Source organism: Scomber japonicus, chromosome 2 (assembly GCF_027409825.1).
Source record: "Scomber japonicus isolate fScoJap1 chromosome 2, fScoJap1.pri, whole genome shotgun sequence".
In the NCBI taxonomy this organism is placed as follows: Eukaryota; Metazoa; Chordata; class Actinopteri; order Scombriformes; family Scombridae; genus Scomber; species Scomber japonicus.
In genome coordinates, this window is record NC_070579.1 from 9,329,401 (window position 1) to 9,344,904 (window position 15,504).

The 15,504-nt window shown below is 41.4% G+C and overlaps 1 protein-coding gene across 1 annotated transcript in view; it reads right to left on the bottom strand.

Moving 5' to 3' along the window:
* The window catches only part of LOC128379733 (voltage-dependent T-type calcium channel subunit alpha-1I-like), a 229,896-nt gene that overhangs the window by 105,602 nt on the left and 108,790 nt on the right, over positions 1 to 15,504 (bottom strand). The window contains 2 exon segments of the mRNA XM_053339364.1: positions 3,467 to 3,873; positions 3,955 to 4,294. Coding sequence (XP_053195339.1) covers positions 3,467 to 3,873; positions 3,955 to 4,294 — 747 coding nt within the window.

Genomic DNA, 15,504 nt, shown 5'->3' on the forward strand with positions numbered 1-15,504 from the left:
TGTATTTCTAATCATAATGCCAATCTTTTTCCAACTAGCTGAAGGATTTGATACAGTTTTTGACTTAATTGGTTTTCAGGATTATTGGTTTATTGGTTTATTTGAACACTTGTAAAATAAAAGTCAGAGAAAAATAGTAAAATAAAATAAAACGTGTGTGTGTGTGTGTGTGTGTGTGTGTGTGAGGAAGAAACCCACTCTGGGCGTATCTTAAAGCCTCATCGATAAGAGATAATACACAATAACAATGCAAAGGGAAATAACAAAAATAAACATAATGACGATTTACCTAAATAATATTACATACAAACAATGCAAGTTAAATAATAAAAATAAAAATTATGTCCATAACTCCATAGCTCTTCTTCTTCATCTTATTGAAAACTGTCCACAAGCTGTATGACACATTTATAGGTATAGGTTATTAATTTGTCTAGTTGAATATTGGTGTACCTGAGAACTACAAATAATAATAATTAAAGCTGCAAGCAGCGATGAACGGCCCCTTGCCCCCCCATGCATGTCGGTTTACAGATACAATAGGGCTTCGCGCTGGTCAGTGCTCGGGCCCTAATTATCTTCCGGTAAATATATTCCCATTTATGGCTTTATACAAACAGTTTGAGTTAGGTAAGATCAAAACATCATCTGCTAACACTGTCACATCTTTCCAGATACATAATCCAACCGTGAAACAAACAAAAATATATATATATATATATAGTAATGAAATGTATGTGAAATGTGTTTCTAAAATTATAAGCAGCTCATGCGGCAAACTATTTTCCAGCCCAGTGAATATTTAACATATGAGAGGATACAGAATTTGTCTTTGTGCTGCTTTTTTATAGTTCTAATAAAAGATCTCATCATGTAGTTTGAGTAAAATATGTATTTACTGTGTGGGGAACATCCAAAAAACACTTCTTAGACTCTTCCACCGAAAAAAAAACTGCTTTGTGCTGAACTTAATAAACTCTCCAAATCAGATCTGGTTTCCTGCCAAAGTAGCAGGTGGCCTAAATCATACCTGCCTGAAACCCTGAAATTTTAGAAAAGCAACTTGGCTCTCATTTCCCACGCTGGTTATCTAACGTTTCCAGACTGACAGACCCAGAGACCACAGGTGTAGTAGGACAGGTGGAGGCACCTCTATACAGGATTGAGATCAGAGCAATGAAACAGATTAAGCCTCTGATACCACTGTTCAAACAGAGGGAGGCATGACTCCAGTTCGCTAAAAAACAGCCTGTGGAACCGCAGACATTCCAGCTCGCTATTTCCTCCCCATTAAAAGGAGCAAAGTCTCTCTCTCTCTCTGCCTCCGTCTGTCTGTCTCTCTCTATTTTTAGCCGCCTCTGAGATGAGAGACGACCCACCACTGCGGCGGTGGCAGAAGTGAGTGGGCGATGGTATAGCGAGAGCGAGAAATATTGATAGAAAGACAAAGAGTGCACAAAGCAGAGCCACAGAGAGGAAACTGGGAGAGAAAAAAAGAAACAAATGGGAGGGAAGCAAAAGTTGAAAGAACGCATAGAGCATCATTTTTTTTTGTGCTTGGGGATTTTGGTGATGGTGATCTGAACTGTGTAATAATGTATCTGGTGGTCCTGCCAACATCTTCCACGCTGACCTGAGTGCACATATGTCTGTCCTGATGACTTGTGAATCACATTATACAGGAATGGATGGAGGCTGAGAGAGAGAGAGGAAAAGGCATGTAGAGGAAAGAGGGATGTTTGTGCAGAATGAATATAGAAAGGTTTGCATTGCGGAGGAGTGTGGGTATAGAGTCGACAGGGAGAGAGGTATGGCAACCAAATGTATGTGAGTAGAGAGATGTTGAGATATCATGCAGCTACTAAACAGGCAAATCCATCATTTTTTAACTGCTACAGTACATAATGGATTCCCCCCATTCATAATCCCACATTGTTAGCTCCCTAGCACATGCTAATTGGTTAGCAGTATCTGAAGATAAACACACACACACACACACACACACACACACACACACGCATATGAATAAATAAATAAATAAATAAAAGAGATAACAACAACATTACCACTAATGGATGAAACCTCCCTCCAAACATTGTGAGCTTTCTGTTTCTGTTGTCTTTCAACTAAAAGTTGTAAAAGCAGAGGAAGCTTTGACTGTTTCAGATCAGGTTCTCATTATTTTTTTCCCCACTTACCAGCCTGAAGTGTTGGAAATGTGATTGGGAAACTACGGCGGCTGGTGACCATGAAAAGTTAACTCAAAAGTTTCTTGTTTCGTCAACTCAAAAATATAGAGAGAAAACATACACTGCTTACCTGGTATTAAACTTAGCTGAGGTGCTTAAGCTAATGATCAAATCAAATTGTAAATAAAAGTATCTGTGCAAAAATCCTTTTTAATTAATGAGTCAGAGATGTTTTTCAAGGGCTGAACCATAAATCAACTAATCACATTTGAGGTTTAAGGCTGGTAAAATATGAATTACCTTGTCTATTCAACCTCCTCTGTCTAAGGTAAACTCAAATTTGAAATGTATAGAAATATTAACACATATTGCATTGCACATGTTTTACTTTTGAAGAGTTAGGTCCGATCATTTTCCATTACTTTGAACAAATTATTTTGACTTCTCAGCTTGCTTGCTATCTAGTTTGCACATGCTCTAAATTACAATACATGGTGTTCAGATACTACAATTGATTTGAAGTGGTTGGATGAATGTATTGCTCTGTTGGCTCATCATGCCTGGTAGTTTATATTACCCCAATTTTCTATAGAATAATTGCTGGATAGGGTAATAAGGGTTTCTCCATGATTACTTTGTATTATTGTAGATATTGTTGGTAGTTTAAGCACAAAAATTAAATTCCAATGTAAGAAAATTGATACATTTTTATGAACAAGCGTTTCATTTATTTTTCAAATAATTTCTAGTATATATTTTCTTTCTGCTGGATTGGTGGTGTTTTGATTATTTTACGCCACCCGGCACATTCTCTTTTTTTGGTTATGTTTAATTTAAAATCTGATATAATAACAAAGAAATGTACTTTGAAATATTGCATTAGTAATTTGTCAAACAACCACAATGGGAATGTTATAAGTCAGGCAGCATGCTGGAAGACTGCACTGGACACATTTTTAGAGATATCATTTAAAGCAGCTATTTTTGATATTCTGTGAAATTACATTGAACCTGTTGAGCCAAACCTGTAGAGTACTTGTGCAATGCTTTATTTATGAACAACAAATGTACTTCATGTGAGCACAAACACTTAGTTAGTAGGATATTTGACTGAAGTTTCCAATATTCTTGGAGTTCAACAGAGAGGCGGTTATACAAAAGAGAGCAGACTGATGCAGAAAAACTGAAAACCAAAAACAAAGTATGACAGACCACGAGAAGCACTTCAAACATAAGAAATATTATGCATCACATAGGAGATTTTCAGCTGTCTGTACCTGCTCGTGATGCTCGATGCCCATGCTGATGGTGTTGATCAGGATGGCGATCATGATGCCTCGGTTGAAGTACTTGCTCTCCACGATGCCCCACAGCTTCGTCCTAATCTCGTAGCACAGCTTCCTGCATCTCTGCTGAGGACTACATCCCACGTGGGTCCCTGAACCATCCAGGCCTTTCTTATCCTTTTCCTTACCACCGGATTGTTCTCCCTCTCTGTCCGTTTCCTCCACAGCTCCCTCCTCGGCTTCGTCGTTGGCCGCGCCTCGAACCGGCCCGACCCCGTCAGCGAGCGACAGGGCGGCGACACACTGAGGGCAGCCGACGGTGGCGGAGGAAGCTGTGAGCGCCATGGGTTCAGCAGATGAGGCGTGGTCAGGTCTACTATGGTGGGGACAAGGTGGACCTGAAATTGTGCAAATGGAAGGTGTTAAAAAAAGTAAGTGTATAAACTATTCATGTGGAGACCATTTTAAAAGTTACTCACCATGCCTCAACATCGCTCTCCTCCCACGTCCATCCCTTCCATTGGACTTCCTCTCCCTCCCTTCTCGTCCTCCTCTGCCTCTCCCGACGCCCCGAAAGCCACGAGGTTTCCCCCGCAGGGTGTTGAAAAGGGCGACGGTCTGCCTCCTGGCCTTGCGGAGGATGTGGCAGACCAGCTGGAAGAGCTCCTCGTAGCAGTCTCCGGGCTCGCTGGCCAGGGTGGAAGAGGACGAACACCGTGCCCTCTGCTCCTGCATCAGCTGGTGCTCCCTCTGCTTGGTCTCTGAGAACTGGGTGGCGATGACGACCAGGCAGAGGTTGATCATGAAGAAGGAACCAATCTAGAAGGACGAGAAGAAAATATAAAAGAAGAGATATTTGATGAGTGAATAATACCCAAAATTAATTGTTTACATTTTAGAAGCTTTGTTTATAAGTGCACCATTAGTACACACTGGCAGTGGCGTGCACAAGGGGGGGGCCCCAACTGTTGAAAAACGCGCCCTAAACTGCCATCTTGGGACCCAAAACGAGTGCTAAGGTGCCCTCCTGGTTGGCAAAACACACTAAACTGCCCTCTTGGGTGGCAAGAACGTGCTGTTCGCCCCTGCCCTTCAAAAAGTCTGTGCACGCCACTGCACACTGGCATGAATCTGATCTGTTAGCGGTCAGTTTCTGCTACATAATCACACTGAATGAAGAATTTGGGTTTGAGCCCAGCACAGTTTAGCCCATTAGCCCATTTGGCTGGACAACCTGAAACAAAATGCATTATACAATATGATTCTAAAAAACTGCTGACTTTTCAGTAAAACCAGTGAGATCTAATACTCTAGGTCTCGTCCTTTATTTTACTAAAGAACCTGCAAACCCCTAATACATTTACAGTAAACCAAACCATTAACGTATTAGATGAGGAGAAAAATGTACCTTCACCTCAACCTGATATCTGCTTTACCTCCTTGCTGTTCTTGTAATTCTTCCTTGATTTAATCATAAGGGGTAAAGTATAGATTGGATCCTATTTGATGAGTTTTATATGGGAATGTCACATGATTTAGGGATAAACCCCACGCATGTCACTTAAATTACCAGACCTCACTGAAATGACCAAACTAGAACCAGTACTATAGAAATACAAAGTGGGGATCAGATAAGTACTCCTTGTTCAGTTTAAAAAAAAATGTCTATTGCTTAATCTAGTATGAATTGTTGAATCTATTATCATTATTTATGTATTTATTTATTTAGATTGTTTAACCCTCCTGTCAAATTGACCCCATCTCTTTTGACTGTTCCTTCTTTCCTTCCTTCTTCCCTGTTTCTTTAATTTTTCCTTCCTTCTTCCCCTCCTCCCTTCTTTCTTTGCTCCCTCCTCCTTCCTTCCTTCCTTCCTTCCTTCCTTCCTTCCTTCCTTCCTTTCTCCTTTCCTTCCTCCCTCCCTCCTTACTCCTTTCCTTCCTTCCTTCCTTCTTTCCTCCCTCCCTCCTTACTCCTTTCTTTCCTTCCTTCCTTCCTTCCTTCTCTCCTAAATTCCTTCCTCTTTTTGTCCTTACTTCTTTCCTTCCTTCCTTCCTTCCTCCCTTCTCTCCTTACTTCCTTCCTCTTTTCCTCCTTACTCCTTTCCTTCCTTCCTCCTGTCCTTCCTTCCTCTGTCCTTGACCTGAGGACAACAGGAGGGTTAAATGTTTGTTCAATTTTATGTTTTTGTGCCTGTTGACTCCTTGAAAATGAAATGATACACCTCACCAGGGTTTATCTTCTTATTAAATTTTAAACTAAAATAAATAAAATAACTCACATTTGGAGCTCTTCCACGGTTTGGACTGACTTTAAACTGAATCATGAATACAGAAGGTAAACACCTGTTTTCAAAAAATATCTTATTCTTTGATATAAAAGTCAGAAGGTACAAGCCTATATGTTATTAATGGCTAGTGTGTTATTCTTCTTAGATCCAATCTGATTCTCTGCTGGAGGTTGTCGAGCTGCACGGCTATCTAGCTTTGTCCTAAAGAGAATTTTACAGTATTTATACTTGTTTTAAAACTTTTTTATGTATGTGAAGCTCTTTTACATAACCTAAAGCATTATGAATTTAGTCATTGCCAAACGCCCCAAAACCTACCACCATGCAGCCAACTGTGTGTTATCTAAAAAGGCCTGTGGAAAAGCTTGAGACGCTTGTTAGGCAAAAACTTAATAGATGACTGCACGAGCAACTGAAGCTGTGGCCTTGAGCTCGGTTGTCCTTGATTAATAATAGATTGGTTTGTTAGCAAAAGAAGAAGTCTTGTGAGAGTTTAAGTGTGTCAGAGCAATAGTCAGAGGGGGTAGAAAGCAGAGAGAAGAAGGGTCAGAAGAGTCAAGACGAGTCCTTACTTTTTGCACCTCTCTCATTCATCATCTCTCATTAGTTTCTTTAACTAAAAGCCTGTTCTAACGCTCTATTATTAATCAAGAATAACCAGGTTTAAAGCCAAGGTGAAGCATCCACCTGTTTAACCTTTCATTAATAATAAAATATATATATAGTTGTATCAATTAATCAGATGTGTGTCAGAGAGGTAAGCTGTGTTGTAGTACTGTGTGTTTGATGTTTCAGGCTGACTCTCTTTTTTATAAGAGATAGTAGGTGAAATGGATATAGAAGAAGAGAGACAATGAGAGAAGACAAAAGGCTAAGGTCACCCAGTGAAGCAGAGCTGATGTGGAGAAAAAAAAAATAAAAAAAAGGAGGCCATGGAAAGTGAGAAGCCAGAGAGAGAGGCGGGGATAAAGTCTAACCCTCTCTAGGCTGTGATCAATAGTGATTGTGAAGCCTGATAACCCCCCTCCATGCTCTCCATCTAAACCGCTGTGACAAAGACTATGGAAGAGCCGGATAAAAAAAAAAAAAAAGTGTGTGTAAAGCTTGTGTACATGCGTCGATGTATGTCAGTGTGTGTTTTTTTGTGTGTAAAGCTGCTCTTCATTGATCCAAAGAAGAGATTTGTGGGCAGACTGGCTGGTTTTCATCCCCAAGCTCTGTGGACTGGCGGACTGAAAGGGAGGCAGTGGGTCCCAGCACCCATTCAGCACCCTCGCTGATCCCATCAAATATTTATACTCACACTCTGCTGGAGCTGCTGAAATACAATTAGATTAGTGTGTGTGTGTGTGTGTGTGTGTGTGTGTGTGTGTGTGTGTGTGTGTGTGTGCAGTTTCAGTGTTTGCAGCAGAGTGACAAAATGACTATGTGTGAGAGCATATGAGAACGTGTGGATGACACTGAATCGATGCACTGTGTGTGTGTGTGTGTGTGTGTGTGTGTGTGTGTGTGTGTGTGTGTGTGTGTGTGTTTGAACATGAAAAGGAGAGAGAGAGAGAGAAAGAGGCAAACACTCAATTTTCATCACAAACAAACATGAATCCAAAAGCTTACTTATCTATATTTTTAGGTTTTTACAAGAATCATCTAACCACATAACGACATCCCCAACTCTGTAGCTCCACACAGATCTTTAGTCTCTTTTTTTAGTTTTTTTTTTTTTAGGTGACATTTACAATTTGTTTCAGGTTCATTGTTCTCATCAAACCCATTTCCAGCAACAGCAGGTGGCTGTTAACAGCAAGACAGCTCTGATAGAGTCACTGTACGCTACCTACCGAGCACCAAACAGCTCAAAGACAAACACTGTAAGAGCATGAGGCATATTTTTCTAGATAAAACCACATAAAAGGAAATTGGAGCTTATAATCTTCAAGTGTACAGAAACACAACTCCAGATTAGTGTTAATGTTGTTTTATGCTTCTCATCCAAAATGGTGGGCTCAGTCCCTGATACTTATTCCCGTAGGGCAGAGGTGTCAAACTCATTTTCATTCAAGGGCCACATACAGACCAATTTTATCTCATGTGGGCCAGATCATTAAAGAGATGGAGGGAAAGAAGGAAGGAAGGAAGGAAATAAGAAGGGAAGGAAGGAAATAAGAAGGGAGGGAAGGAAGGAAATAAGAAGGGAAGGAAGGAAGACAGGCGAAAGGAAGGAAGGAAGAAAGGTAGGAAAGACAGACAGTGAAGGACGGACCGACAGAAGGGAGGGAGGAAGGAAGGAAGAACAGAAGGAAGAAAGAGAGGAAGGACAGACAGAAGGGAGGGAGGAAGGAAGGAAGGAAGGAAGGAAGGAAGGGAGGAAGGACAGATGTAAGGAAGGACAGAAGGAAGAAAGGAAGGAAGGAACGAAGAAAGGGAAGGTAGGAAGGAAGGACAAGAACAAAGGATGGCACGTGGGCCGGATCACACCCCTCGGTGGGCCGTACTTGGCCCGCGGGCCGCATGTTTGACGCCCCTGCCGTAGGGTAATTTACACTTTCAGGGTTGTCGAGGTCACGTGTGGTTTATTAGTCCTCTTGTCAGTCAGTGGTGACGATCGTTAAAGTCATACGGGTCAAGGTGTGAATGATTAGACTGTAATTAGTTGTAATTGACTTTTAAGCGGTGTCATCAACCACCTGTTTTGTTGAGTCACGGCTTTTCCTCTATGACACATGTGACCTCCTTCACACCTGTAACTCTAGAGACATAATGACAGTCACATGACAGATATAAGAGGAGCGATGAACCTCATGTGTGGAATAGTTTGCTTCTATGTTAATCAATACAGCGGTCTACGCAGCATATTATCAGGCTTCAAGTCTATTTTACTCGAGTTTAACTGCAGTCATTGTGTATTGGCCTCTGATACACTCAACATCAAGTCTTTTTTCCTTTTTTTTACCCTCCTGTTGTCCTCGAGTCAAGGAAGGAAAGAAGGATGGAAGGGGGGAAGAAGGAAGGAAGGGAGGGAGACGGAGGAAAGGAAGGAAGGAAGGAAGGTAGGAGGGAGGCAGTGAGGAAAGACGGAAGGAGGGAGGGAAGGAAGTAAGAAGGAAGGAAGGAAGGACGGGAGGAAGGAAGGAAGGAAGGAAGGAAGGAAGGAAGGAAGGAAGGGAGGAAGGTAGGGGGAGAAAAGAAAGAGAGAAGGATGGAGGGAGGAAAGGAAGGAAGGGAGGGAGGAAGGAGAGAGAGAGGAAAAAAGCACAGAAGGAAGGGAGAAAGGAAAGGAAGGAAGGAGAGACGGTGGAAAGGACAGAAGGAAGGGAAGGAAGGAAGGAAAGGATGACAGAAGGAAGGTAGGAAAGAAGGAACAGTCAAAACAGACTGGGGTCAATTTGACCCGGGAGGACGACACAAAGGTTAAGATTTATTTTTGCCTTTAATTGACAGTGGATGGCATAGAGGCCAACAGGAAACAGAGAAAGAGAAGGAAACGACATGCAGCAAAGGTCCCTTAGCAGAATCGAACCAGGGATGTTGCCATCATGTGTCATGTGCAGCAACCAACCGGTTACCAAGGCAACCCAAATACTTTCCGACCACCTGCCCCAGGACTACAGATGAAAATGAATATCTTGGCTTACACTCTGTCTCATTTACATTGCAGTGTACACTACAATGTTGATTGATGTGTACGGTCCCTGCCAAATAAATCTTAAATAAAACATTGTGCCTGAACGCCTCTAGTGTATACACACACACAGACACACACACAGACACACACACACACACACACACACTGACATTGCTCCTCTGCTAATCATGCTGCTCATGTTGCTCATATTTTATCCTCTATTTTAATCTAGCTTTTTAATTTTCTTTCTCTCTTTTTTTCTGTACTTTGTTTTATTTTTTATTATAATTGGGTTCCTCTTTTGTTCTTTGCTATAATGTTTCCAATTTCTACTATAATTGGGTTTTTATTGTATGTTTTTATGTTTCCAATTCTTACTGTTCATTGTTTGTTTTTATGTAAAGCACATTAAGTTGCCCCTGGGTATGAAATGTGCTATACAAATAAAGCTGCCTTGCCTCATGCTACGCTTTTCTATGTAGCCCCAGTGTAACAATACTCAAAAAACAATAATAACAATAATATACATATATATATATATATTTTGTGGCTGTAAAATGAGTTTATCATGTTAATTCAATGAATAGATACAATGCTTCACTAGATAAGGCTGCCCAAAGTGTTATATTCATGTGTTAGGTTTAGACACTGAATGAAATAGGAACCAAACCTGTTACTGTCACAGTGAAAAGGAAAGTGCTCCACTCCATCTAACTGATAGAAACCAGACAGGGAGCTCCGGTCCTCTGAAATGAGGCCAACGCGGAAGTAACTTAGAGCTGCATTCTATCAAAAGGCCACCAGGGGGCGACCGTTTTGGTATCAAAAGGACTTCCGTCTCTATACAAGCCAATGGAGAATTCACCAACTTCTCACTTGATTTCTAACCTCAGTAAACGTTTTCAAAATGTGTTTATGGTCTCAATCGCTAGTTTAAAGCCTTCTTCAATGCAGTATGATGTTCATTTGGGACATTTTGGCCTCCCTGATTTTATATTTGACGATAAAGCAGGGTATGCATTAGGGCGTGGCTACGTCCTGATTGAATGGTTGATTGACCAATGTCCTCGAGATCCAGCCCTCGCAACCATAGCAACCTCCCCGCTCTGCCCATGGCCCCGCCTCATGCCCATATAAGTAGAATCCATGTTTTTATTTTTCCCAGCATGCACCTGAAATTTTCAAGATGGCTCTGCCCAGATTCGAAACTATTTGCTTCTGAGCAGCAGTCCACAAACCAATGGGTGACGTCACAGATGTTACGTCCATTTCTTTTATACAGTCTGTGTGTTATATTCATGTGTTAGGTATCGACACTGAATGAAATAGGAACCAACCCTGTTACTATCACAGTGAATAGGAAAGTGCTCCACTCCATCTAACTGACAGAAACACAGCACTACTACCAAACACCAACTCAAAATCTCAAAAATCAGACCTCATAAATCACAAAATAAACAAACACAACTGTCACACAGTTTATGGAGTGTTTACTCATATCACATTACAAGGTTTCTGGGTATTAAAGTCTCACAAATCAGTTTGATCTGTTACTGAAATGCACTAAACCCTCTGCAAACAAACAAGCATGCAGCAACAGGTGGGGACTTCACGTAGCATCAGTGACAAGGCTATCTGCAATGGTGTGTGTGTTGAATGTTAATACGGGGTATAAGTAAGGGCAAAGTGGGAGTTTTAACTGTGTCAAATCATTGCACTTACCACACACAGTAAGTCTGTGTAACAACAAAATTGCCTGAGGATGGCATTTCCGGATGTTAAACCTTAATTCCACAGGGCCGAGCTATTTTCCATGCAAAGCCTTTAATTCCACTGAGCCCTCTTGTCTTAACTGCTCAACACGATGGTAATCAGCATACAGCATCTCTCTCTCCAACTCTCTCTCTATCTTTATCTCTGTTTCCTCTCACCTTTTTCATCTGTCTCTCCATCTGTCACTCTCTCTCTCTCTCCTGTCACTCACTCTTCATCCTGCTCTACCTCTCTGTCTCTCTTTCTCTCTCAATTCAATTCAATTTAACACACTTACTCTGCATGAATGTTACGTGAAGGAAATTGTCAAGGCGTCTCAGTACAACTTGAACCCCTCTTTGCTCTCTCTCTCTCTCTCTCTCTCTCTCTCTCTCTCTCTCTCTCTCTCTCTCTCTCTCTCTCTCTCTCTCTCTCTCTCTCTCTCTCTCTCTCTCTCTCTCTCTCTCTCTCTCTCTCTCTCTCTCTCTCTCTCTCTCTCTCTCTCAGTCCTTCCTATCTCTCTCTCTCTCTCAGTCCTCTCTCTCTCTTTTCATCTCTGTCACTCGACCCTCTTCCATCTCTCCCTGCTCAGTCTTTCCTCTCTCTCTGTCTCTCTATATCTTTCTCTCAGTCCTCTCTCTCTGTCTCTCTATATCTCTCTCTCAGTCCTCTCTCTCTCTGTCTCTCTCTGTCTCTCTCTCTCTCTCTCTCTCTCTCTCTCTCTCAGTCCTCTCTCTCTCTCTCTCTCTCTCTCTCCCTGTCTCTCTCTCCCTCCCTCTCTCTCCCTCTCTCTCTCCATCTCTGTCACTCAACCCTCTTCCATCTCTCCCTGCTCGGTGTCATGCAGCGTTGACGGAAACATAATTATAAGTCTCCTCATCTGTCTGTGGGGGATATGAACAGAACTTCTAACATTCAAATAGTAACACTTAAATCACTTTCCCCTCTCTAAGCCTGTTTGTGAGACAAGCCTTGAAACATGCTGTAACAAAGCCGACAAGAGCCTGGTTGTCAAATCTTGTCTCTGTGGGGTAAAGAAAGTCAGATATAAAGCAGCTGCTGGGAGTAAAATCTGCTTATTCTGCTTCTATAGCAAATGTTTTAAGTCTAATGAATGACATGATGGAGATACATTAAACAGGAGGGATTTACTTCCTCATTTACAGTTGGTATTGTTTCAGGCATATCTGCTTTACTCGACACTCAGAGGAGACTTTTTTCTTTGTTTAACCCTTATATACTGTTCATATTATACACTGCAGCAGTATGTTATGGCTCTAAGATCCCCTCATAAAAAGTGTATATACTGAATTTTGAACCATAGATCTGTTAGAAAGCATCAATAGTCGATCTGACTGATCAATAAATGTGTTAAACCATGATTAATGTTTCAGAGAGCAGGGAGAATGTGTTTTTTAGGTTTTACACCACTCATTATTGGAGAAAATATAACTACTATCACACAATATCATGTCATATTTTACCTAAGATATGAAAATATAACATAGCAATAATCATTTATATGTATTTTATTGAAACTGAAAATTACAAGAACTGTGGGGTTTACTGTATAACCATTAGAGCTATCATAAAAATAAATCCTCATACCTACTATCATATTAAAACTATTAACTATTCATTTAACTAAAAGACATGTCAGTAGATACAGGTCAAATTTGACCCAGAACACTGCCAATGGACAAAAGGGTTAAAGACCTTTGGGGTGTTTTTACAGCTGTCAAATGTCAAAATGTGTCCAATTTTATCAGAACAGTATGTAAGGGTTAAGGTCTAGCAATTAAATTGAGTTAAGGTTAGCGTTAGGGCGTAGGCTTAGCGTTAGAAAGGGTTAAACTAATTGATTAATTGGTATGGTACCATTCCAACCATGTAACCTACAATTTAAGTTAATATACTACTAAATTGTTTTCCCTATATTTCCCTAATACTGCATAGTTTTTAGAATGAATAAAGGGAATAAAGGGATGCATTTATGTGTCACACCAAAGTTGTTAAAAGGAAGTGGTAGTTAGGTTTTGGCACTGCAAGCACTTTAGTTAAAGCTGGTCATCTTGTCATGCCTTAAAGATGCCCTACAGATATGTTGTACAACATATGAAACACTGCTTTGAATAAAAATGTGTGTCTGATGTGGTTTTTCCACTGAAAAAGTTCAATTACACGGTTAGATATTCTTCAAATGACAATCCCACTTTGAGTAGATGAATGTGAAAACATCCCTCTAGTGTGAAACTTTGCAATATATCAATCTATACAATAAAGGTCAAACATTAAAGTGAAGTAACAATAAGCAAAAAGGGGAACGTGGAGGGGGATTTGCCGCTAGTGCTCAAACATAACCGAGTCAGTACGAGCAGATATGATGCTGCAATATCAGACACGCTCAGTATGAACATTTCTGCAATTTACCAAATATGTTAATTAACAGCATTTCCTCATTATGTTGACAGATTATGTAATTCGATAAACATTACTTTTTTTTTTCTTCTGCGAAACATATTTGCTGTTGCAATTTAGTCATAAACATAATTTCTAGCAGGCAGTTGAACTATTCTCACCAGGTCCCTCAACTGCACTTTGAAAATACTAATGTAATGATGGCATCATGTTGTCGGAGGGAGGAAAGAAGGGAGGGAGGAAGGAAGGAAAGGAGGAAGAATGAAGGAAAGGAAGGAGGGTAGGAGGGAGGGAGGAAAGAAGGAAGGAGGGAAGGAAGGGTGGAAACGGAAGAAGGAAGGAAGGAAGGGAGGAAAGAAAGAGAGAAGAAGGGAGGAAGGAAGGAAGAAATGAAGGACAGAAGAAAGAAGGAAGGGAGGAAGGAAGGACAGAAGGAAGGTAGGAGGGAGGGAGGAAAGAAGGAAGGGAGGAAAGAGAGAGAGAAGGAGGGAGGAAAGAAGGACAAAGGAAAGAAGGAAGGGAGGAAGGAAGGACAGAAGGACTGAAGGAAGGAAAGAAAGAGGGAGGAAGGACAGATGGAAGGAAGGAAGGAAGGAAGGAAGGTAGTTAGGAAGGAAAGAAGGAAGTTAGGAAGGAAGGAAGGACGGAAGGAAGGAAGGAAGGACAGAAGGAAGGAAGGAAAGAGGGAGGAAGGACAGAAGGAAGGAAGGAAGGAAGGAAGGAAGGAAGGAAGCAGGCAGTTGAACTATTCTCACCAGGTCCCTGAACTGCACTTTGAAGATATTAATGTAATGATAGCTTCCACAGGGCAGCTGATGGATCTGAGATATTCTAATGGCAGATGTGTAATGGGGCATGTAGTATGCAGATATATGATGTATATTCACCTCCGGGCAGGTTTACCATATACCTACCTCGAAGTTACCCCATATATGTAGAAGTGTATAAAACATTAGTCAGATCACCATGGCACCAGCAGTGGGAGTGAGTTACTGCTGCAAGTTCTAAGACTAACGTTTCATCTGCCACTGACAGCTTGATTGACAGCTGCCAAATAGTTTTAATTGATCTTCCTTCCCTCCTTCCATCTTTCCTCTGTCCTTCCTCCCTTGCTTTCCTTGCTTTCCTTCCTTCCTTCTTTCCTTCCTCCTCCTACCTTCCTTCCTGCCTGCCTTGTCTCCTCCCTTCCTTCCTTAATTCCTTCCATCCTTCTTTCCTTTCTTCCTTCCTACCTTCCTTCTTTCCTCCATCCTTCCTACCTTGCTTTCCTTCCTCCCCTCCCTCCTTCTCTCATTTTTTCCTCCCTTGCTTTCCTTCCTCCCTTACTTCTTTCCTTTCCTCCCTTCTTTCCTCCCTTCTTTCCTGCCTTCCTTCCTTCCTTCCTTCTTTCCTCCATCCTTCCTCCCTTGCTTTCCTTCCTCCCTCCCTTCTTTCCTTTCCTTTCTTTTTTCCTTCCTTTCTTCCTTCCTTCCTTGACTCGAGGACAACAGGAGGGTTAAAGTTTGTGAAAATATGAAAAAATGTGCTTCAATCTGCCGTTCTCGCCTCTCTTTAAAACTAAAAACTTAATTCATTCTTAAAGGGTGAGAGAAGACAGGATGACATATTGTGTGACATACTGATAAACTTGATGTTGTGATGACTGTGTCTGTTTCGACAACACGAACCCAGAGGACATGCTGAGAGATTCACTCTAATTAACAACACTGCATTAAAGATCAAAGCGGGAGACCGACATGTGGTCGCCTCCTCTCTGCCGTCCTCCAATTCTCTCTTTGATTTCACGCCGACACTCCAGTCCATCATCACATCTCCCGGTCTCTCTTCCATCTATCTTCCATCCCGTCCATCACTCTCTCTCCCACCCTCTCAAAATATCCTCCCTCTTTCATCGCACTCCTTCTTAAGTTCACTTCAACATCCACTTCCCCACTTTCCACCACTCCCAA